This window comes from Diorhabda carinulata, chromosome 2, assembly GCF_026250575.1.
Source record: "Diorhabda carinulata isolate Delta chromosome 2, icDioCari1.1, whole genome shotgun sequence".
NCBI lineage: Eukaryota > Metazoa > Arthropoda > Insecta > Coleoptera > Chrysomelidae > Diorhabda > Diorhabda carinulata.
Window position 1 is genome coordinate 17,390,613 of NC_079461.1, and position 25,650 is coordinate 17,416,262.

Sequence of the window (25,650 nt, forward strand, 5' to 3'; positions counted from 1 at the left end):
TAAGGTGCGAACCGAATCGCGCAGCTCTATTCAAGTTGTATCAGATCGTTTCCCACTCCGCTCACATTCAGTTGCTCGTGAGTGATAAACTAACCGGCTTCGTTATGATTAGGTCAGCTGTAAGTACATTACAAAAACGTATTTTCAATAGTCAAGGTCGATATTTGGAAAAACAACTGACTCGTGTTCACTATATTTTATTAATACCACAAATTGAAATAAAATAAAGCGAGAATTATTTTAATTATTATCAGGTAATTTGAGACAATTGATGAATGTATTTGTGGACGAAGAAAAACATTTTAGTTTATTTTAATTTAGATCATACGAATAAAATGATTGCATTCACTCATAGTTGTGGAAAAAATCCCATATCAGCTGTTAACACTTTTACCAATATTTTCATTTCGAAATAATTTATTGAAGCATAATTTTCAAGTATAACTAATAAATATAAACTATAAATAACTTATACGCCTTCGTTAAATATATAATATAATATACAGAGTGAGTTTTATATTTCGAACGCCTCAATTATCTCGGAAACGACTTGTACGATTTTTATAAATTATTGTGTACAAGGATCTTGTGATACGGCTTCAGTTTTTCGGGATATTGGGTGTGGGATTCACGCATTCAACGAGGATTGATACGTGACCGGCATCTACAAGTATGACGATTAACGTTTCCATTATTTAAAAAATTTTGATCGTTTTGATCGAACATTTTTCCAACGTTAAGTCTGCAATCTATTCACGTCATCTGACAACTCCTGAATCAACGTTACTTAGTATGGTTGGAATTTATTATCACGTAAAATTTTGTTGATGTAAATTTATATACCCTTAAAACACTTATAAACAAATTACGGTGCTTTTTTACATGAAAATTTGTACATTTTGAACGTTCATGGACGTTTTGGAGTGACGTTTGACGTGACAATTGGCGTTTTCACGTGTCATAATATTTTAACTCGCTAATAAAAGAAACGTGATATGTAACTTTTTAACGTACCATGCTACATTTTAAGCTGTCATGTGACATTTTGTTGTGACACGTGTCTTTTTAACGCAAAATGAAAAGTTTTGGAATGACATGTGTCATTTTAGTGGGAAATGTTGCGTTTAATCATGATTTGTGACATGTGACGTTTTGAAGTGACTTTTGACATGATAATTGGCGTTTTTACTTGTCACATAACGTTTTAATCTGACATATAACTTGATATTTAAAGTTTTGGATGAATTAAGAAAAGGAAAAAGATTATAATGTAATAAAAAAACCATAGAACGAGCTTGAGAAGTACTAGTTTGTATAATTTTGACAATAAAACCTGTCAAAATTTATAGATATCAAATTTAGTATAATTTTCCTTGCAAATGTGGAATTATTGGTGATTTAAATGGTTGAATTAGAAAAAAATTGTTCAAAACATAGAATGAGCTTGAGGGTACTATTTTGATATATCGGATACAATCGAAGAAGTCAATTTTGTAATAATTTTGTATTTTATTGATGATAACTTTTCAAATATTGATTTTTCACGAAAAACCGTGCAAACTTTTTTGATAAATCTTTAGACCAAATTGTTTTCATTACAAACTTTTTTTTATATCTCCCTTTGTTTAAGATTTATAGCTTCATAAACAACTAATTTTGCAATATATTGACGAAAACTAGATCTTTTCAGACCAAATTTTTTCTATTTCAAACCTTCCTTCATATCTCTCTTTGTTCTAGATTTATAGTTTTATACACAACTAAATTGTTTATAACAAATTACTCGATCACATTTGGGTTCAGCAGTCTCGAAAAATCGATTCTACTTGATCTTGATCTTGACATTTATAACATGGTTGCTCTATTTTTTGTAAGATGTAATCGTTCATTAAAAATTGAATAAAAATGTGATCAATCTATCGCATACATCATTTTTATTGGTTAATTATGTAGTTTGAAAATCACTTATTGCGTTTAAAACATACAGGATGCAACAGTCAATACGAATCACTAAATTGATTTGTCCAAATAGTTGCGTCAATGAAGCCTTTGCTTCGGAAGTCCTCAAAAACAGCTCCGATTTTGATGAATTTTTTTTTTAATTTGCTTTTTTTATATTATTTAAAATCAGGAACCTCTTAGAGCGGGGACGGAACTATTTATATTGTATAAACAATATCAACGACATTTATATAAAAAATTCAGTTTGGTCTCTATTTTTTTGTAAAAAAATCTCCATATATTAATCTTATTGTAGCAAATAGTTGTTACAAGAAAGTTTTTAACAATAATTTAATATCAAAATAAGAAAAAACATGTGTTACCTGCATACGCTACAAATACTTCTTTTTGCTTACACATATGTGGACGAGGATCTCTTTAGTATATTTTTCTTAATATTATTTTCGATGTTCGTTTTTTTTTTCACTAATATATATATGTCAAGTCATGTGATGGCGTTTTTCTTCACCAATTTTCTAAATAGAATTATTTAGCTAAAGAACCAATGCATTCGTAACAACATACATATATACAGGGTGATTCATTAAGTATGTCCAATCTCTGAACTGTAGATTCTAGACCTCAAAATATGATGATTCTGCTCAACATGCCTTATGCAAATATTGCTAGTTTCCGAGATACTGGGGGTGTTCAAAGTTTAAATTTAAATTTTGATTTTCGCAATAATTTTTTATGTTTCCACAATTTCTCCTTCAAGAATTGGCAATTTTACGTTTTTTGGCACGAGGAATAATAATTTGCACTCTAATTTAACATTGCTAATAGAGGGCGCTAGTTACACTTGTTTGTGTTAAATCAAAGTAAACTTTTTTGGGCTAAACTTACAACTAAAATAATAAAAAAATATTAAAAAGCGTTAAATTCTACAAAAAAAGTTACTCTTCTTTGATTCGTGTAACTCGATCGGTTATCGAGTTATTTGCTTCTATAAAGTTCAATAAATTTTAATTTTTTCATAAAAAAATTTTATTATTCCTTAAATATGTAACAATAACAAATTTGTAAGCAAAAATAAAAAACTTCAAAGCAAATGTTCAAAATGCCCACCATTTACTTCAATACACTTTATGATCCGCTTTCGTAAAGATCTCTTAATATCAAATAATCATTGTCTATTATTTTTAATTACATCCGCGGCTTCTTATATATATAAAGATAAGATAAACAAAATGTTAACCCAGATTTTCTGGATACAATTCTTTCTACTGCTGAGGCAACATTTACCAGACGAGGAATATTTAATTATGAAAATAATCATTTGTGGGATTCTGAAAATCCACATGCTATGAGGGAAACACATTTTCAGCACGAGTTTAAGGTTAACATTTGGTGTGGTGTAGTATGTGGGTATTTAATAGGTCCTTTTGATCTGCCAACCAATTTAAATGGACCTCTTTATTTAGATTTTCTTCAAGAACATTTACACGAATTACTAGAGGATATACCTCTCGCTTTAAGACAAAATATGTGGTTTTTGAACGGACGGATTACTCTTTACAATTTTGTCAATACTTAAACGAACAGTTTCCGCATCGATGGATTGGTCGTGGAAGTGAGTTTGCTTGGCCACCCAGAGGTCCTGATTTAAATCCTTTGGATTTTTCAATTTGGTCGCAAATGAAGGCATTAGTTTACAAAGAAAAATCACTTCTCTTCCACAACTGCGACGGAAAATAGAAGAAGCCGCGGATGTAATTAAAAATAATAGACAAGGATTATTTGATATTAAGAGATCTTTACGAAAGCGGATCATAAAGTGTATTGAAGTAAATGGTGGGCATTTTGAGCATTTGCTTTGAAGTTTTTTATTTTTTTTACAAATTTGTTATTGCTACATATTTAAGGAATAATAAAATTTTTTTATGAAAAAATTAAAATTTATTGAACTTTATAGAAGTAAATAACTCGATAACCGATTGAGTTACACGAATCAAAGAAAGGTAACTTTTTTTGTAGAATTTAACGCTTTTTAATATTTTTTATTATTTTAGTTGTAAGTTTAGCCCAAAAAAAGTTTACTTTGATTTAACACAAACAAGTGTAACTAGCGCCCTCTATTAGCAATGTTAAATTAGAGTGCAAATTATTATTCCTCATGCCAAAAAATGTAAAATTGCCAATTTTCAAAAAGAAATTGTGAAAACATAAAAAATTATTGCGAAAATCAAAATTTAAATTTAAACTTTGAACACCCCCAGTATCTCGGAAACTAACAATATTTGCATAAGGCATGTTGAGCAGAATCATCATATTTTGAGGTCTAGAATCTACAGTTCAGAGATTGGACATTCTTAATGAATCACCCTGTATAATATTTAACGTTGCATTAGAAAGTTTTGTGAGGTATAGGTACTATTCGTACAATACAAATTGACCTTTTTGTTGTTTAGGTAGTCCCTACCTGATGAAAGAATTCAAGGTCTGAGATTGATGGTGATATGTTACTTCATAGATAAAAATGGGAAAAAAATAAAAAATTTACAGATATTTCTTAACAGTATATTAGATATTTACGTAATAATTATGGCACTAATGTTAAAGTTGTATTTGATGGAAATGGTAATAATGGAACTATAGTGTCTGAGAGAAATCATAGATATATCGGTAATACTTCCATTGATTATTTATTTGAAGAAGACATGCCTTTAAACACGACGAAAGAGTAACTTTTAGGTAATAGCAAAAATAGAAATAGGTTCATTAATATTCTCTGCAAAAAACTAGGCGAAAATAATATTGAGTGGAGTCAAGCCGAAAGTGATGCTGATCGATTAATTGTGCAATCTGCTATAGATTGTTTCTCTCTTCAAGTAGTTGTTGTAGCTGAAGATATTGATGTGTTAGTTTTATTGATGGCTTTAGCACCTGATGATAAAGAAATGTTTTTTTTTAAACCACTAAAAAATAATATCTTGCAACGAGTTTACTTAACAAAAACAATATTAGAGAAATATCCAAATATTAAAAAAACCATCTGTTTTTTATTCATGCCTTCACTGGATGTGATACTACATCCGCTTTCTATAGCAGCTGAAAATTTTATGGCTGAAGAGCAAAATGAAGAAGTGCTTTTTAATGATGGTATTGATTGTATTCTAACAATGTATGGTGCTAAAACTGCTAAATGCTTGAATGAACTGCGATATAAACGTTTCATAGCATTAGCTTCAAAAAATAAAAGCGTACAACTTAATTCTTTACCTCCGACAAAAAATGCAGCAAAACAACATATTAAAAGAGTCTACTTACAAGTTCAGCAATGGAAAAGTAATTCATTGATACCACCTGAAGAATGGGGTTGGCGAATAGAGAATTATTTAAAACCAATCAAAATGACACAACCAGCAACACCTGACAACGTTTTAAAATTGATATTTCGCTCTTGCAAAACAGGATGCGGTTCAGCGTGTGGCTGCAGAAAAAGTGGTCTTCATTGCTCACCAGCTTGCATAGTTTGCAGTGGAAATGACTGCAGTAACCACCTACCACTTGAAGAAGATGAAGCAGTCTCCGAAACGCGAAATGGGAATGAAAATTAAATGTACTTTTTTTGTATATAAAATAATGAATTTTCTATGGTCAATAAAAAATTTATATTTTGGTCCAAAAATTAATTCCATATCATTACCACACAGAACAAACTAATAGGTAATTGTTTATAACATTCATTAATATATTTACAAGTTTTTAATGGATATTGTATAGTAGAAATTTTGTTTGTGCATAAATATCACAGATATTGTTTGAACAAGATAAATAGTTCCGTCCCCACTCCACGAGGTTTCTGATTTTAAAGAATATAAAAAAACAAAATGTAAAAAAAAATCAAGATCGGATCTGTTCTTGAGTACTTCTGAAGATTGCCTGTTTTATGTATTCATTGACGCGACTAAAAACCGATCATGGAATTTTAGCTAATACCTGACGACTGCTTGATATTAGTGAACTAAATTATGAAAAAATTTAAAAAATCAAATTAGCTGTGTAAACACCATAGCCAATTAGAATTCATGGTCAATTTCACAAATCACCCTGTAAATTGATAAAGAAAAGGAGTTGACACTTTTTAGTATTTAGTAGGGACTCTACTTATGGTAAAAAATTATTAGTTTGTTATATGAAAAACTGTTTTATCATTATTTTAACTAAAACGTATCATAATTTGGATAAAAAATGGATACTGTTGTATCTTTCATATTTATTGTTCTGTATGTGTACATTAGCTGATAACCTTTGATTTAATACATAATCCTCAAATAAATTTGATAATGTTTTACTATCTTAATAGGTAGGTAATTTGATAAAATTTTGTAATCTAATTAATATGTTAAGTAACATTTGCAATCACCACCGTCCTTAGATTGACCAATTCTTTTTGTTATTCATTGGTAAGATTTATCTATGAGTTATGTGAGCTAAATAACTTGATTCACAACTTTGTGAAAACTATTTATGGTCATTAGAACCACGTCAATACAAAAATAAGGGCGAGTAATTTGATAAGTGGAACTTCAAGTGTCTAAGAGGCAAACCTAAACGAGTTTGTTAATAGATTGAACTGGACACAATTTTCAATTACATAGATTTCTGCTTAAGAAATGCTTGGTGCGATGTCCACACTTCCAGAGTGTTTGGTTCTGGGCCCTACACTCCTATTCCAGTTATGTCTGATCCATCGTTTACCATTTAATGGCAGGTTCGGATTGACGTTTAACCCCATCGATCGACACCACCTTTTTGTATATTTGTTTTCTCTGTGAACTATGCCACATAGTGTATTTTTAAAACTTCCTTTTGTGTAGTTGACTATGTCGATTGGATATCCTGGAGTTCGTCTACTACTAAACTCCACATAACTCGCATCCCCGACTTTCCCTTGTGGGCATCCCCTATTTGCAGTGATTGAAATGGTGTCTTGCCCTACTTTCATTTCTGCTGTTCTAGTAGATAGTAGTTGTATGCGAATTGACATGGATAAAGAGGTTTCCACTTCAGAATCTCTGTTTTTTTAGGGGCAACAGACGTTTGAAGAAAAATTTTGATATTGACACATTTCTTGAGATATGTCGAAACAGAAAAAAGATTTAGTTTACTTTTAAAAAGTATACTTCAATTTTTTGCTAACGATTTGTATTACTAGACAAAAACTCTTTGAAACAACATCAAATTTATTAAAGCTAAGCAGAACCAGATTTTAAGGCATTTTTTCAGTCTCCACTACTTTATATTTGAAGAGATACACTAAACTCTATCAAATGAAAAATGCGTAAAATTTTGAAAATGGGGGAACTGAAATTCTGAAAATAATTTCCACGGTTTTTTTCCAGGTCAATTCGTTTTATTTTTTTCCCCTGACGCTGTGATATAATTCGTTCCTGTTTTTAGTTGCCCACCCATTACATACTGGACCTAACCATGGTTTTAGAATGCCATAACAAATAGCAGGTAACAGTCTTTCAAAGCCTCATGCTCGGGAATTTATTGTGAACTGACGGACACCTGACGGGAATCAACATCGTAATTAAGCGATTCCAAATGTCTCTGAGACACTTGAAGTTCCATTAACTTATCAAATCAGTTCCCTTCATTTTTGTATTGATGTGGTTCTAACGACTATAAATATAATTAATTAAAGTTTTTGTATACGATAGGATTAGTATTTAAGACAGCATAAACACGCATAGTGTGTTCTTAATCTTGACATCCAACGAGAACAGTTGTCAGATTATTGAAACCAATTAATTTATTTATATTTCATATTAACGAATAGTTTCTACAAAGTTGTGATTTAAGTTATTTAACTCATGGTATATACAAACTTTTATGTCATACCAGTTCGTTTTGAATGATAAATTTAACTTTATACTAAAATTTTTCATATTTACATCGACATTATCATTGTCGTTGCAATGAAACTGAACTGTTAATTTACTTTAATGATTTATTTTTAACGAGATATTGAAATTAGTTATTTTCACAAATTATGAGAGTGATTAAAAGTTGGAACTTGGAAGTTGTACCAACTAAAAAAATCATCCGGATTTCGCATCGTCCTGGGACTAGAACAAGGAATAATGAGTCAACCATTGCTACAGTGAATTCAGCTTAATACATACAACCAAAGAATTTATAAACGTATATAAATATGTTAAAATATAATTTATATTTTTTCATTTAAAAATAAGTTCATCGTGAACTGTTTTTGAGAATGCGTGCATCGAGCGCAGATGAATTGAGCGCACGTTTGTAGGTATAAATCCATGTATTTAGCTTGAAATGTTTATTACTCTAAATTAAAGAAGAAAAATTATAAAAGAGTTAACAACAGAGTAATAAAGAGTTAATACTTTCTAATCAATGCGTTTATAGTCATAGTCTCATAACCTAACCTAACCTAACCTAACGTAACGTAATCTAACCTAACCTAACGCAATCTAACTATTCTTGAATTAAAAGGCTTTTTAGTGGAAAAATTTTTTAATTATGTAGAACCAAATTTAAAAAATTCACTCATTCTTGGGAAAAAATAATTTTTGTCCAATATTTCATATTATATTGAACATTTGCTCATTCATCTTTCTGATTTGATGCGCTAGATGCACGAAATTTTTTCTAAATGTGCCTGAGCGCTCGATGCATGTGCGCTTCTCGTACCCCACCGTTTTTGATACCTTAATGCCCGCATGGGCATAAAATAATTCATCTGAGGTTAAATTACATAATAATGCACTTACTGAGAGCAAAAAATATTATGATTTGATGTACAAATGAATATATTACTTGTTAAATCATCAAGCAGTTTTCTAAATATTACTATCATATGGAAAATGTTAATAATTATCTCGTTCCTATATAAATGTCTTTACAAAAAATAAACTACTAAATGATTTTCATAATTAAATAGAAAACGATTCGATTACATTTTTCTCAATTCAAAAAAATATATCATTAATATTAATAGTCGATTGTATTAATAACAGAAAAATGTTAATCTGATATGGTTCAAGCAAAGGTTAAAAAATGTTTTATAAATTCGAATGAATTCGAGACGAAAACCATGTTTTTTTTTAAATATTTGGATTCGTCGATTAGTCTTGCTAATCTATATACCCCAAGTTGTCATTGATTGGGTTAAATTTAATTAATTAAATTAAATTAATTTAAACCTATTTTTTGAACTGATTTCTTATCCAAAAGAGAAATAAAATCAAGATAATTCATCTAATTTTTCTTTATTTCTTACTACAACAAAAATCAGAATGTCATGTCTAGACATTTCGACAAATATCTGATTCTGAATTATTTAACAAAGAAATTCTGGTCATAATACGAACAGAATTCATCTTCTATCTAAACTAAAATATTATTTATGAGTAGGTATGAAGTTGCGCATTTTTTATATAAATTATCAGTCTGCTTCGTTATTAACACCTACCGTCGTGTCTAGCAAAAGGACCTCGAACACATAAGTTCCTCCAATATTGTACAGGCGCTCTGTGAATACATTTAAATTCGTGTGTCTCGGATCCATTTTATTTTTCTTGCCTAGCTCGTTTAATTTTTGTACGCAATCCCAAACAAGTTTGGATTTTATGATATTGAAGCTTATAGAGCTCTAATAACTGCTTGACTATCGGACAAGATGATAATCTCCTGTTTGCGATTGAACTGAACACATTTTTGAATTGCATAGATTTCTGCCTGAAAAATGCTTGCCCAGACTTTCAGACTGTTTGGTTCTGGGCCCGTACACTCCTATTCCAGTTCTATCTCCTGCTTGGAATATCTGTTCATTTCTTGTATGGTGTTTTAATCCCACTTGCTTTTACAATTTCTTATGAAGGTGAACTTTTTCTATGCAACATCCTAAGGCGTGTCCTGGATTGTTCATTATTCAGGAACGGGTTTTCTTAGATTATTCCGCGATGTTTTCTCTGCCACGCTTTCCAATACTGTGTGAATAGGTTGAAGATTCAGAATCACTTCTTGGGCAGCTGTTGGGCTAAATTCCATGACCCATAAGCAGTCTTTGTACCTTTGTACAGATTGTTCTATTCCTGGTGGTATTTAGACTAGTTCTAGTACCCCAAACCACTGCCCCATATGTGATGATTAGTTTCACAATTGCCGTGTACATCCATCTTAGGGTTATTTTTCACTTTATACAAGCTCATAATAATATTTTGTCAATGAGTGAGTTGAAGTTGAAACTTGCAAGTACTGGATGATTTGTTTATTATTCTTTGACTGTTTTTGAGGCACATGTGATAACTGCTTTCAATTAGACGAATAGCCTGACCACTTGCAAATTCTATTACCGAATATCCCGATGCAATATTTCCATGTATAGGTATGAGTAGGTACGAAATTATATACAACTTGATTGGCAATGTATCCCTTCAGGATACAGATGGTAAAACGTAAGTTTCTATTTCAATATCAATTGGATTGACTCAGTTTTTGTTAAAAACAGACGTTTACATGTTAATACATGGAGAATCATAATTTTAAAAAGCTGAATTTAGATGATAAATAATAGTAAATTGACTGAAAGCTTACTGATTTCAGTTTGCTAAATAAACAAACTTTCACGCCAAGTGGGTATTTGAAAATGATGAAGATTACTGTACAATGGAACTAAAGGGTTGTGAAACAGCTAGTTAGTCACTACCGATATACTAGGGTAGAAAGTGGTATGGTAGAACTTAAGTTCAACTGTCGATTTTCTCTATAATGTACCAATTGCACCTAGAACTTTTGATCAATATCTTCGTAAATTTTTTCAACTCTTTTGGTTGTAGAATCAAGCTTCCCATCAATCATAAACTTGTGGATAGCAGTCAAATAGCAGACGATTGTTATTGCCTTTTCATTTAAGAGGGGGTTAATTAATATTCCGTTTTCAGGCAACACCAGTTACCAACATTTTACGTCGTAATTACTCGAACGTAGCTCCTACTACGAAACTATTCATTGACGGTAACTTTGTCGATTCAAAAACTACAGAATGGATAGACCTCCATGATCCTGCCACTAATAATTTAGTTACTAAAGTTCCTAAAAGTACCACTAGCGAAATGGAAGCAGCAGTTGAATCATCTAAAAACGCTTATGAGAGCTGGAAACAAACATCAGTATTAACCAGGCAACAGTTGATGCTGAAACTTCAAGCAGTAATTAGAAGAGATATTAAGAAATTAGCTCAAAATATAACATTAGAACAAGGGAAAACATTAATAGACGCCGAAGGAGACGTGATAAGAGGATTGCGTGAGTATTGGTTTTGATATTTATCATAAAATTAACAACCTACGTATTTGAGGCATTCAAAATATTAAATTGCTTCACATACACCAACTACATTAGACAATTGAGCGGTTATTCTTATTTATTCAATCTCCAATCGCACAGTATGATGTCCAGAAATACAGCAGGTGATTGGTGTGGCCACCTCTGCTCAAACGCTGTGTCACTGACGATTCCAACAGATCATTTCTCGTTGAGATGCATTCACATAAACGTGGCTGTCGCTATGGACTCTCCCACCGAGTATGAATTACGAGCTGTTATTTGTTTCTTGCAGACAGGAAATTCATTGAGGAATGCATCGAGTGGATGGTGTCGAAAATTTAAAAGCTGATATTCACGTTAAAGGGGGGTCAAGCATGCAAGTTTCGCTACAGACAACATTGATTAGAGTGTTAACCGAGCGGTTAGGAAAACTAAAAGGCTCACCATAAGTGAATTATCGATTGGAATTTCTTGACCCCTACGATACTGAAAGAGTTTTTTTCCCATCCATTAGGACGAAGATGAGAACTGAGTTCTGCATTACACGCCCGAAACGAGACGACAATCATAACAATGGCAAAATTATGGCAACTGTTTTTTGTGACCAAAAAGGTTTGTTACTGGTAGAGTTTTCACATAGATCAACAATTGATGCAGAAGAACTAGGATAACTTCCAAAATTGTTCCAAACTACGACAATGCTCGTTCCCATAGCACTCTTGTAACCTTCAGCAATTTCAAATGGACATTTTTGAGCACCCACCATACAGTTCCGACCTAGCAAAGAGTGATTTTCATCTTTCTGTACAGAAGTAATTTGGAGTACGGAGTTTCCAAACTCACTTGGAGCTTAAAGAAATCTTACAAAGCTTATTCACTATAACTGTTGTGGAACTGTATACAAAAACGGCCCTGTAAAATATTCTATTTTGACATCATACATTTTAAACCTCTCGTTGTTTGAAACAGTACTCTGGAAATCCCTTTTTGTTAGCCAATTTCAACGAACTTAATGAGTAGAAAACCATGATTCGCTATCAAATACATTAGATTTATTTTCAGTAGCATTCAAAGAAGCATTTTTGCGTGCTTATTGTTCAAACTTGATCAATTTGACACACACTTTATTAATATCTTAATTGTTATCTGAAGTTTCGTATTCTTTATCAATTTCCACAATTCCATCAAAGGTGAAGTAAGCAGATATATATATATATATATATATATATATATATATATATATATATACTAGGTTCAGCTTCACTCTGTGGGAATCAAAATTGAAAACTTAAGGATGATCTGCTTACTTCACCTTTGATGGAATTGTGGAAATTGATAAAGAATACGAAACTTCAGATATATATATATATATATATATATATATATATATATCTGAATATATATATATATATATATATATATATATATATATATATATATATATATATATATATATATATATATATATATATAGATCCAGCGGTCAAATTGGCGTCGGTACTTTTACGGTATAGCCAGGAATCCTTCAATATACACCAATGTATATTTGCAAAATATATTCAACGGACAGGTTAGCAGCTTGATAATTTGGCAACGTTGAAATAGATATATTTGAGTTTATTAAATAACTTTCATTCTGCAGATTTGATGGCCGTATCTGAATGTTATACTTGTAACGGAGGAAGTGGCATCTTAAAAAATATATTTAGAATCAACGTATTGGTTACGCCAAAGTGTATGGTGATTTAAATGCATTTTGCTTTCTTGGTCTTAATTTACATATATCCATTTCTATGAGTTGTTTGAGCATAATTTGATTATTATTTATTCGAACGTATCGCTACATGTCGCAAGTATGTTTGGGACGAACCAAAAAATTAACCATTTTAGTTTAAAATTGTGATCATATTCAGAGATCCGTATTGAAGCTTATAAGCAAAAGGTGCCAATTCAAATCTAATTTTTTACTGACTATTCGAAGCAACATTCAAAACTCTCCGAACATTTAAGAGTTGATTAAAAAACTAACAAACTCGACATTATTTCAGAGTCACCAATATGGTAGATCACAGAAACCCTTCTGTTATCGATGTCTCAGAATAAACGTTAGTTTTATTTTGGTGCTGTTTTTTGGAAATTTCTCTATTCCATTTTTGTCATCTATGATAAGCAACCTGCATCCAGAATTGCTTATTTTTATTTTTTTATTTTATAAAAATCTTGAATAGCTGAACAAATTTTTTGGCTGATTTTGATAATACTAAGAAAAAAATAACTATTAAAGAGTCTCCTCGGGCTATTACAAGCGGGCTAAACACAGACAGACGAAAAAGGACCCAAACAAACAATATTGATGATAGTTATCCAACTGCAAATCTTCGTTATGCTTAAAAAATCGTAGGAAGAAGAATTTTCATTGGTTTATTGATCTTAAAGATGAAAGAAGAATCCGTGATGCTAATACAAAGATGGGTAGTTCTTTAATAATGATATGCGAGACCACATCCAGATTGAGTGATTTCAAAAGAGATGGGAATGCCATAGAGCATGCTTGGGATAAAATGGATAAAATACCATTGGCGAGCATGATCCTCGACCTGAATATTAGCTGTTGTTGAAACATTCCTTTTCATTAAATCCTTTGAAGAATTCCTTTGTTTTATTCTTTTATTTCAGCACTTTATCTAATTTTCATTATTCAAAGAGATGAGAACCGATTTTATGATTTTTGGTATTCAACAGTTAACAAATATATTCTCTTGTACCATAAAATTTTGTTTCAGCTTTTAAAATCTGATTAAATAAATATTCTTAACTCTATCTAAATATCTTCAACTTTTGAACAGCTGTTCATTTTCAATTTTTTTGAATGTATTTGAATACAAATTCAGCATGTTTTGAAATTGATTACAATTGTTCAATAACGTCTTATTAGAACAAAGTTGAATTTTTCACATGAGACATTTTGTATCTTAGATTTCAATTTGTTGCAATTTGCCATCGTAACAAGAAATATTTTTTCATATTCCATAAACGGTATTCCACTAGTTCCTCGTGAAAGTCGTATGCAGGTCACCACCTTCTGTACTTTGAAACGCACAACCCAAATATTCTGTCGTAGATAAAGGTTTTTAGGCCCACTCCAACTTAAAGATTTGATAAAACTCGAACCTCGTTTTGAAAAGTATATACATGTACAGAAGAACAACAAACTCTCTACAACAGTTTCACATTTTTGAGTCATCCTGTATTTCATTCTGCCAAATTTGAACAATGTGGCTCTTCTTTTAGATTGAATTGGCCCATAACTTATACCGAAACCTAAAAACTCTGAACTGTATAGTTTTTGTACTATTTAAATGTTGTTTATGAAACTTCCACCTATGAACCATTTGATTAGGGCCCTTAATGATACTTGCTGTGTCTAGCTGATTTTTATAATATGCTGATATAAATGCATCAAGCTATTCGACGCCATTTAAAGAAGAAAAATGGAGTTTCACTTTCGAAAAAGGATAACTCCTTTGAGATTGATAAGCCTTAAGAAGTAGCGGTAAACGACTTGAAACTCTATACATTTGCCGATTTTTCAATAAAATAGGGTCCTATTACGAATCCACTTGGAATGCTCCCATCTACGTTTACAGACCACCTAGTCTGACTGCGAAATGAAAATTTGTTGTAGAACAAATAATGTAAATTTGTGACTGTTCGCATATCTACTTTCATGAATTGTCCACTCGTTACCGAGTAACACAGCTGCTATTTTTTGCAAGAAGTTCTCTCCTCAGAATAATTTTATCGTGTCTTTGTAATTGCAATAAGCTGTAACTGATTCTTTGGGACTCTCATATTGGTGGGAATTTTATCCAAGCAAAGGGTATCATCGTAATTTTCAGTCTGGTTTAGGGGTACCAGACGAGAGAGTATTATGCCATCCTGATGAGATCATAACAAGGTCGAAACTAGTCGGTGGCTATACCTCTCTCCTTGCAATTGCGAAACATTGAGATGTCTGTCTCGATTGTCGGTCGATCGGCATCACGCTCTTCATTGTGGATGTAATTCAATGTTCGGCGTGGTATTAGCCAGGAAAGTGCAAAATGACTTACAGACAAATCTAAATGATTAACGAGTAATGTCAAACTAATAATAAATTGTTTTTAAATCTCACGGTATTTCCACACTTGTAATCTCCTTTTTAATAAATAAAAGTTCAGAAATGCATTTTCAATATAAAAACGACTCCTTCTTTTCCATTGATAATTTGAAGTCGTCAATACTATATATTATAAGAGGGATAAGTACTGGAGACGATAGTTGACGTTTCTGTCTCTTGTGACTGAAAACATATTTTCGCTGAATTTTTAGCATTTGTAAAAAATATACTTCGACACTAACTTAGCACGAATGATGCATGTAGAATTTCACTTTTCAAAAACATACCTTGCTGTTGGAAATAATAAAAAATAATTCAAATCATTCTGAGTAAGATAGAATCACTGGTGGTCGTGGAGCAGTCTGAAAATTAGCATCAATATTCAATCAACAGTTTCGGACTGGAGAATTGACTGTATTTCTAAAAAATTTTGAGAAATTGGCTCAGTACATCAACAATATTATTATTATTTCTATCATTACCAATCTTGTTGAAATAACATTTGGTTTTAGTTTCAATATCGGATCCATCTCTTACTTCAGAATCCGAATATGTTCCTTCGTCCACCGTATCAGATATGTCAACGTTTGAGTCCTCGCTGCTACAAGCAGCACCAGTTGAAACAAAATATGAACCACAGGATGCAAACAATATATTAGGAACTCTTGAGATGAATATTTCAAATAATATGAAAATTGATGTTTCAAGTGATGAAATCGCCGGTGATTGTCTTGCGGAGAGTACTAAATTAATGTCTGAACAATCTTTGAATGCAATTTTGGGCAGTTATGTTTCTCTTGTCTCAGTGTTTGTTGACATTCCTTAGCATACTTAAATTACCTGATGTCGAGGTTATCTTTTCAAAAAACATCACAAATTCATATTATTGTTGTAATAAGAAATGAGAGCATAATTCATAATTAATATAAAACAAAAAGTATTACTTAAAAGCAATAATTTTAATCAAGAAATGAAGTTATCAGACATCCTTCAAACTGTTTTGATAGATATAAGGATTGCCATATACTGGTCTTTATTGTATTAATGATTCACTCATTATTCAAAGCGATTCATATTGAATCATGGAGAGTTTGATGTTATGATATTGAGAATTCACTTTTACCTAACTGAACCTAATCATTGTTTTGTTGATTCATTGAGTATCTAATTATTACATTTTATGTCATAGATAATGTAACACTAACGATCATTATACACGCTCACGGCCACCTGGTCAGGTTACGTTAGCTTCGGTTTGCAAAATAGAATTTTCTCAATTTTTCACATTGACTTGTTCAAAAATGGATAATCAACATTTTTGTTCACTTTATTACTTGAGGAAAAAAGATATTAACAATTATTCGTCAATAAGCGTTTACATGAACATCCAAAACCATTATTTTCTGATATTCTCATATCTTCTATAAACACTTGAGAGATTTTTATTGGAATTAGATGATTTTTAGATTTTTTTACAGACGAAAATTATCGACATATTACTTATAACGTTTTGATACGTTGCCTCAGTTGATGAAAAAACAGAATATTATCAAGAGCAACATTGGTGCGACGGAAAATTTGATTTATACTAGTAACTGATATGATTACAACGATAATATTTCATTTTAAGATGAACCGTTGAATTGGCAACGTTGTGCGGATGCCTGAGTGCAAATAATATAGATATACAGAAGCCAGAGTGTCCGCTAAATGGTCAATATATACACGGATGCCAATCTGACCGTTCATTAAATCCTACATATACAAATAAGCGATACCAGAGCCATACAAAAGAAACTCTGTGAACTTTAATTTAAAATCCATTCAAATATGGTGTAAATTGCACTCCGGCCCATTTTTACCTTATGTGATAGCTGATGAAATTCCAAGTCGAATGCAATATCTTTTTTCGATTTGCAAATTGGCATCTGTATATTGGATTCCACTTTACCGCTGATGCCACCTTAACCGCAATTTTAACATGGGGGGATTCCACTTCACGCCGCTAATGTATATATATATATATATATATATATATATATATATATATATATATATATATATATATATATATATATAATTGAAATTTCAGAGGTTGTTGAACACGCCTGCTCTGCTGGAACTCTTCTCCAAGGAGAATCCTTACAAAGTATTTCCAAAGATATGGACGTCACTTCATATAAGTTACCTCTAGGGGTAACAGCTGGTATCTGCCCTTTTAACTTTCCTGCTATGATTCCTTTATGGATGTTTCCTTTAGCCTTAATTGCTGGAAACACGATGGTAATAAAGCCTTCTGAAAGAGATCCTGGTGCGACTATGTTGTTGATGGAGCTATTGAATGAAGTTGGATGCCCTCCAGGGGTAGTTAATGTAAGTAATGGATTTCATATATTTTCTTCACTATATATTATAGAAAAATATGATCCAGTAGAATCTAATTGTTTTTAAATCAACGATTTTATAAACTGATCAGAAAACGTAAATTACCTCTCCTATTTTTAAGAAGCTTGAATGTATGAACCGTAGTCTTTATCCATGGATAGTCTCGCACTCAAAGAGGAGGTTTCAAAAAATCACAAGAGCTGTTAGGAGTTTCTTCGATGGTCTGTAGTCAGCATATAGCTTTACTTGATAAAGGTCCATTTGGAACCATTTACTCGGATAAGAACAATCCTGATTATTTCAGACCTTGTATCTTAGTATAACTATATATATCTTAGTAATGATAAATTTATGAATTATTAAAAAATACGTCTTCTTCAAGTAATTGAAGGATACTTGGAAAGCAACAGCTACATCCTTATCATCATAGACAAGTCCAAGAGCTTTTGCCAGATGGTCTACCGGTTAGAGTGGATTACAAGAAAGGACAGCCCTCAATCCAAATTTTTTAAAATGTATTCTTCTCAAAGGTTCAGGTATAAACCGGAATTTTGCTATAAATAAATTTTATTATTGAGTTAAAGAGATATTCAGTGAGAAATTCGGCCGCCACAACTTTCATGTACATAACACCTTCAACACTGACAGTGAAACTTTCACTGTCACTGGCGCGTCATCTTCTCTCACATAATGAGTTGTGCAACATACACTAGTTTTGATAAAGCATTATTTGATTAGATGCCCAGTTAGTTTGGCGGTTTTCGTGCTCCATACATGCTCTAATGAAGGCATTCAAAGGAAACAAATCTAAGATGACTGCAGCATATCTAGTTGAGCAGCAAGATATATGGAAAATGAATCAAAAAGTTGTTATACCTTAACATATTTGTCATTATCCGGTAAACAAATTTCATATACCAAATTTTCAATCTAACCAAATTTACAGGTTATCCATGGAGCTCACAAAACTGTAGATTTCATTTGCGATAACAAAGATATCAAAGCTATAAGTTTCGTTGGATCTGATAATGCTGGTAAGTATATTTATTCGCGAGGAACAGCTAATGGAAAGAGAGTACAGTCGAACATGGGAGCTAAAAATCACGCTGTAATTTTACCAGGTATGTTTTTAATTTCTTTGGAACGAATTAGAATCATAAAATCTACTCTATCTCATCCAACTTTCTTGTTTTCATTCAATTCTCTTTCATTACTATTTTGAGACCAATTGATTCAATTTTAGATGCCAATAAAGAGGCAGCGTTAGATCAGCTAGTTGGTGCAGCGTTTGGAGCAGCTGGGCAGAGATGTATGGCTATAAGTGTTGCAATTTTAGTAGGTGAGGCTCAACAATGGATACCAGATTTGATAGAAAGAGCCAAAAAGTTGAAAGTTAATGCTGGACATGAACCAGGAACAGATGTAGGACCTGTAATAAGCCCACATGCTAAAGAAAGAATTATAGGACTTGTTGAGGCTGGTATAAAACAGGTGAATCAGAATTAAGAAATCAAATATTCAAAATCCATTCACAACTCTTCTCTTGTAGGAAATTTAATGCTAGAAATTTTGTTTATCAGGATTATTCGTCAGTTATAGAACAAATAGAAAGACTTTCACCATCATTTTTTGTGAAAAATTTACTGCCAAAAAACACTTTTTTTCCACTCTAATGTATATTGCTACACTAAATGTTCACCAAAATCATTTTTTGTTGTCTTCCTTTAACGGATTTTCCTCATTTGTTAAACAATTTCAAATTATTAATATTATTTATTATTAATATTTATTAATTATGAATAATTAAAATATTTCAAATCTTCTTGCTTTTGATTGCGCTAATATTAAAATAAAATTTAACCAACATTTCAATATCTATTATAGTGACTTCACTTCCAAAATAAATTATTATGTCGAAATTTCCATTTCCTTGAACTCTATACTTCGTTTTCCCAAAACTTTTAGAGACTCTCCCTCATATTTAGAAATATATTTCAACTTGGAACTTCTTATATTCTTTCCTTGTATCGTTCTTGTTTTTATTTTTCTACAGATGGATTGCGCTAGTTCATGGTGCTGATTGCTTAACAGAGCACACGTGTCTTTCCCTCAAAGATGACCAACGTTCGGCTTACTGAAGTTGATGATGATCAAATCAAAGTCGTAATTGAAGAGGATCGTCATATGTTCGAGAGGATGCAAAGAGGCTACATGTATCGCATACAACAATTAAAATTCACATAAAATATCTTAAGCTAGTTAAGAAGCTTGATATTTGGGTACCTCTCGATTTTCTTGAAAAAAATCATCACTGGTGATGAAAAATGGGTCCTATACAATAACATAATTCGAAAAAGATCATTAAGGAAATACGATGAACCAGCACAAACCACATCGAAAACTGAAAAACAACAAAAAAAAAACTCATGCTGTCAGTTTGGTAGGATTCCAAAGGTGTTGTGTTTTTTGAGCTACTCCCAAGGAACCAAACGATCAAGTCCGATGTTTACTGTCAAAAATTGATAAAATTGGATGAAGCAATCATAATGAAAGGCCTCACATATCTTTGACAACACGTGGAAAACTATTGGAGCTTGGGTGGGAAGTGATGCCACATCCTCCATACAGCCATGATCTGGCACCAACTGATTAGCATTTATTTCGAAATTTGCAGAAATCTTTGTATGGTCAAACTTTCACAAATGACGATGAACTTCAATCGCACCTAGCTCAGTTTATTGCTGAGGAGGACCTGAAAGCTTATGAGCGTGGTATCATGAAGCTGAAAGAAAGATAGAAAAACGTCATTAAGCAAAATGGAAAATATATAATATATAAAAAAACTGTTTCATTTTATACTACACCTGACCCGCTGACCTGCTGACCTGACAATATTCGATAATACATGGCAGTTCGAGAAGACACTTTAGAAGGCATCTATTAGTATGTGACAGCGGATATCCCATTCGAAGTTACCTCATAACAAAAGTGGAAAACATGAATTCAAACAATGATTAAAAATAATGAAAATGATTATTGAATAGAATAATTTAAATGAAAAATTTTAAGAATTCAACTGGCACGCCACCAAAGATTCAGCCAAAAACATTTATATACCTAAATAAAGTTCCACAAAGTAGAACAAAAAGAAACAAATAAATAGTTAAACTTTCCTAGAAATTATTTAAAAGAAATACTGTGAATAAACCGCCTGTTATAATAAAAAAGTTCTAAGAGAAAACATCGAAGTCGCGTCTGCCATTTATGAAAGGCGCCCCATGAATTCGCCGAATTTTAAAATTTCATTGTAGCTGGATAGGGCCATTTCACGAGCTGATTTGTAACAATATTGTTTCTTTTTTTAACGACACAAATTGTGAGTTGTGGCCTCGTTGCGCCATCAACTTAACGAGCACTTGCTCTAACATTTGTTTGGAAAAAGTTAACAATGTATGCTCATGTTAGATACTGTATTATTTAGTAATATTGATGAAACGTATAATATTTCTTTGTTATAATTGATTTTAGGGAGCCAAATGTGTATTAGATGGAAGAAACATTAAAGTTGAAAAATATCCAAATGGTAACTTCGTCGGACCGACAATTTTAACAAACGTGAAAACAGATCAAGATTGTTACAAAGAAGAAATATTTGGTCCCGTTTTATGTGTTATTTCTGCCAATACTCTAGATGAGGCTATTCAAATAATTAATGCAAATCCATACGGAAATGGAACTGCTATAATGACCACGAACGGAAGTCATGCCAGACAATTTATACATGAAACTGATGTGGGTCAGGTAAATAATCTTTCTTATGTTATATATAAATACAAAGCTCAGGAAAAATATATCTTCGAATTATAGTCCTTGAAATTATTCATATTTCATGTTTTAGCTTCGATCTTATTCCAATATCCATCTTAAATTCACGTTTCATTCTATTTTGAATGTTAAATGGAAAGTTTCAAATATAATATGTCGTCTGATTTTCGGAAAATCACTGTTTTAATTGTATTCAGCCCTTTAGTAATATTCCCACACATTAGCAAATAAAAATCATATCAAGTCGGTCATATCTGTGCGTTTTAGGGGTTAAAAACTCGAATGTGATGCAAAATTGGTCATTTGCATTCGCCAGCATTTGTCAAAACCGATTATCTTGAAATCCACCAGGTAGCGCTTATTATATCACGTTTTAACGATGGTGCCGCTTCCGTTTTTTGTTGCCGTATTAAATTGTGTATAAACGACGAAAATTTCGTTGATATAATACGTGAAAATCAAGCTAAGAAGTGGCCAGGTTCATGGAAAAAGAACCAGGAGAAAGTTGTAATGTTTATACACAACTAATTTTATTCATATCAACTTTTTCATCTCCATTTGAAATTTATTAACATCTCAAATTTGAACCCATAAAAATAGAAATAAAAACACCATTTACATCTGTTTGCGTTTGTCGTGATTTTGACGTATGATGTTAGGGCGTCATGTTGAGGTTATTCCTCTGTCTGTTTGTTTATGGTGGTTTTTTGGATTTGCCTGTTTTCTCTTCGTTATTTTCCATAATTCGTATACGAACTAGGCACAAAAATGTTTTGGTACAGAAAGTATAAACCGCAGCACAATCTTGGTTGTCCCAGGGCTAACTAAAACTAAACACAAATCAGCCGTTAATTGTAAAGGTCGATTCATAAACTTGACGTTCCGTTTGCCGTTGTCATTGACGTTTGCTGTTACAACATAAAAAAATTGAAATGCATAAGACCATTCATAGTTACCGTTTGCCGATCGTTCTGCCGTAGGTGACTTTCAATATTAAACGAATTTATCTTTTCCCGTTTGCCGTTCGTAGAAACAAAAAAAGCCAATTACATCCGTTTGCGTTAGTCGCGTGATTTTGACATATGATGTTAGAGCGTAATGTTGAGGTTATTCCTCTGTCTGTTTGTTTGTGGTGGTTTTTTGTATTCACCTATTTCTCTTCGCTATTTTTCGTAATATCGTCCATAAATACCGAATTACAAACAAAAAAACAAACATATCACGGAAATAAAAAGCAGTACACACGTCAAAAAGATTAAAAAAATGTTTAGGTTAACGGCAGCAACGTCAAGTTTATTAATAGACATCAAACGGTAAACGTCACCCGCAAACGACAACTGCAAACGGAAAGTCAAGTTTATGAATCGGCCTTAAGTTTTAATGGTCGCACTCTCCGAAAAAATATAAATACGAGCTCGTATAAAGTAAATAATATGAAAGAGAAATTTGTTTTATTTTAAAATTAATTGAATTGAATTAAACATTACTTTTATTAACAGGTTGGCGTTAACGTTCCCATTCCAGTTCCTTTACCAATGTTCAGTTTCACGGGTTCGAGAGGAAGTTTCCACGGTGACTTGCATTTCTATGGTAAACAAGGACTGAACTTTTACACTCAAACAAAGACTGTAACGTCCTTATGGAGAAAGGGACAAGTTGAATCCAGGACGTCTGTGTCAATGCCTGTTCATAATTAAAACACGGACAAGTTGATAATAAAGATTTGAATTCATACAAAGTTTTTGAACTCATTTAATTATTAAAAATGTTCCTATTAAAACATGCTATTTTTATAATTAATAAAAAATTGTTAATATACCAGTTGAATTCTCATTTCCACTACTTAAATTATAAAATGTTCAAAATGATAGATGTTATTATTTATAATACGATGTCGTCTAACAGAATGGACAAATGAATTCTATATTCTGAAGATCGCTTAGGAATTTGGAGCTCCCTGGTGTTGTGGTTCTACTGAAATAACGAGTAGATCCTCATGTTACAATAAGGTGATAGAATACAAATAATGCTTCTTCATAACATACATAAAGCTAAAATTTGCGAATTATTCCGTTCTAACGATAGATAGGAACACAACCAATTATTGAGACAACCTACAGGGGTTGAAACAGGCAAATATTCTTCTAGGAAACAGGAGTTCTACCGGCTTAACAAACCCCTGAAGACCCTGGACCTAGCAGATAATGCTGCGTGCTGATTTTGTTACACAGAGGACGAAACCTCTATCAATATTCCCTCAAAGTATGAAACACTAAGGAACTCCAGAGCACTACACCCGGTGGCGCTTGAAATAGAAGACGAAGGAGATATCTATCAATCAAAGCTAGACTTTTTAAAAAAAGTAGGTTCGATGGATCAGCTGTAAACACAGGATTCTCAAATATCGCAGCCAGATCCTTTGGCTGGCAGTGTATACGAGACCCCAAAATCCATACATAAATACATATCCCGTTCTGTCCTCTAGGCACTGGATGCCAAAACAACAGTCGTCTACTTGAAAACATCGGTAGCACGAAGTACAGGAACTCATCTATCAGAATACGTAAAATGAAAATATAGTGACAATAGACATTCTGAATCGCACGTCTGATTATCTTCACTATCATTTGAACAATTTTTTTTTGTATTATTCACTTTTTTTGCAACGTTCTCATCACCTTTTTCTCGCCATCTACGGCCACAGTCTTTTTTTAAGGGCATGTTTTGTGTGTTTGGTCTTTATTACTTTTTTAAGAGACTCCTCTAGCTTCTTTTCATAGAGTGTGGACGTCGAAATTGCACTTTTTTCTTTTCGTCTTGAATTTCGTTTCAAATTTTTGATTATTCTGTGGAAACGCAATATCAGCTTCTGGATTTATAAGTGGAAACGAAGATCCATTAGTTTTGTACGTGCCTGGTTTAGGCTAAGTGTATGTAGTCTGAATTTCTTATGAAATCCTCTCCTTTGGAAATACACAATCTTTTGTTTTATATGTGCCTGATCAAGTATCCTCGGTAGGAGTGGTTTTCTTTTTGTGTGGAGAAGCAGAATTTTCATTTTTGGACATGGGTTCAGGGTCGGTATTTGACCTACATCCAATTTGTTTCATAGTAGTTGGCGACACAGATTGATATCATTATTATTTAATCTAGATAACTGATCCTAAACTGGAACATCTTTGTTATTTTGTTCAAGAGCACAGAAGATAAAAAAATTAGCATCATAAAACACATTAGCATCTACAGACTACAGTCCAGTTTTCTCTACCTATTTATTGTTATTGACATCCTAACAGCTCTTAAATATGCATCACAAAACAATACGGGAGGTAACCATAAGGCCTTGGTTGGTTATAAGCTACTTTTTCACCTCTTTCTCATAATATAAGCTTAAAGGCTTCATAAAGGCTACGTCCAGTGCTTGGAGCCTGTGCGTAGTATAGAATGGCAAAAAATTCGAATATACTACAACGAACATGGTTTCAAAGTGGTTCAAATGGTTGTTTTGAGGATCCAACGAGTTGCGATTCTTTTTGCTTTATGTCAGAAATACAATGCAATGAGAAATCAGATATATGTAGTAAGTCTCTAGGTGTGAAACAATCAAAGAGATTCCCTTCTTATTCAAGTGATTAGACACAAAAAGCCATTTGATGAAGCAGATACGAGCTAAGGAAAGTTCTGCTTTACCACTGCACTTTCTCCGACTAATATCTAAATAATAGCAGAGGTAAACTGGACAGATCTTATATATGTAATTCACTTTGTAAATTCGTGGCTATATGACTGGTAAGTAGTCTGAGGTACCCAATAGATCAATGGTTTGAAGTGTTATTGGAGTCTATTCGTAGCGTTTCGGCACTAGCTGATCTAATCTAATCTAGTTCATCACATGAGCTACCATCTCCAAATTTCACGTCCAACAAAGCTATTCCATCTAATCCAACCAAAAGGCCTCGTCATTGAAA

The 25,650-nt window shown here is 32.3% G+C and overlaps 1 protein-coding gene across 1 annotated transcript; it reads left to right on the top strand.

The window, feature by feature from the left end:
• On the top strand, positions 1-23,500 carry LOC130903451 (probable methylmalonate-semialdehyde dehydrogenase [acylating], mitochondrial). The gene is made up of 7 exons (XM_057815555.1): positions 1-119; positions 10,929-11,292; positions 17,565-17,845; positions 18,804-18,978; positions 19,101-19,348; positions 21,386-21,658; positions 23,182-23,500. The coding sequence occupies exons 1-7, from the start codon at positions 105-107 to the stop codon at positions 23,377-23,379; spliced, it is 1,554 nt and encodes a 517-aa protein (XP_057671538.1). The 5' UTR covers positions 1-104; the 3' UTR covers positions 23,380-23,500.
• The last annotated feature ends 2,150 nt before the right edge of the window (positions 23,501-25,650 follow it).

Coding starts and splice junctions, on each gene's coding strand:
- LOC130903451 (XM_057815555.1), top strand. Junction 11,293..17,564: donor AGACGTGATAAGAGGATTGC/GTGAGTATTGGT, acceptor TTGAAATTTCAG/AGGTTGTTGAACACGCCTGC. Junction 21,659..23,181: donor ATGAAACTGATGTGGGTCAG/GTAAATAATCTT, acceptor TTTTATTAACAG/GTTGGCGTTAACGTTCCCAT.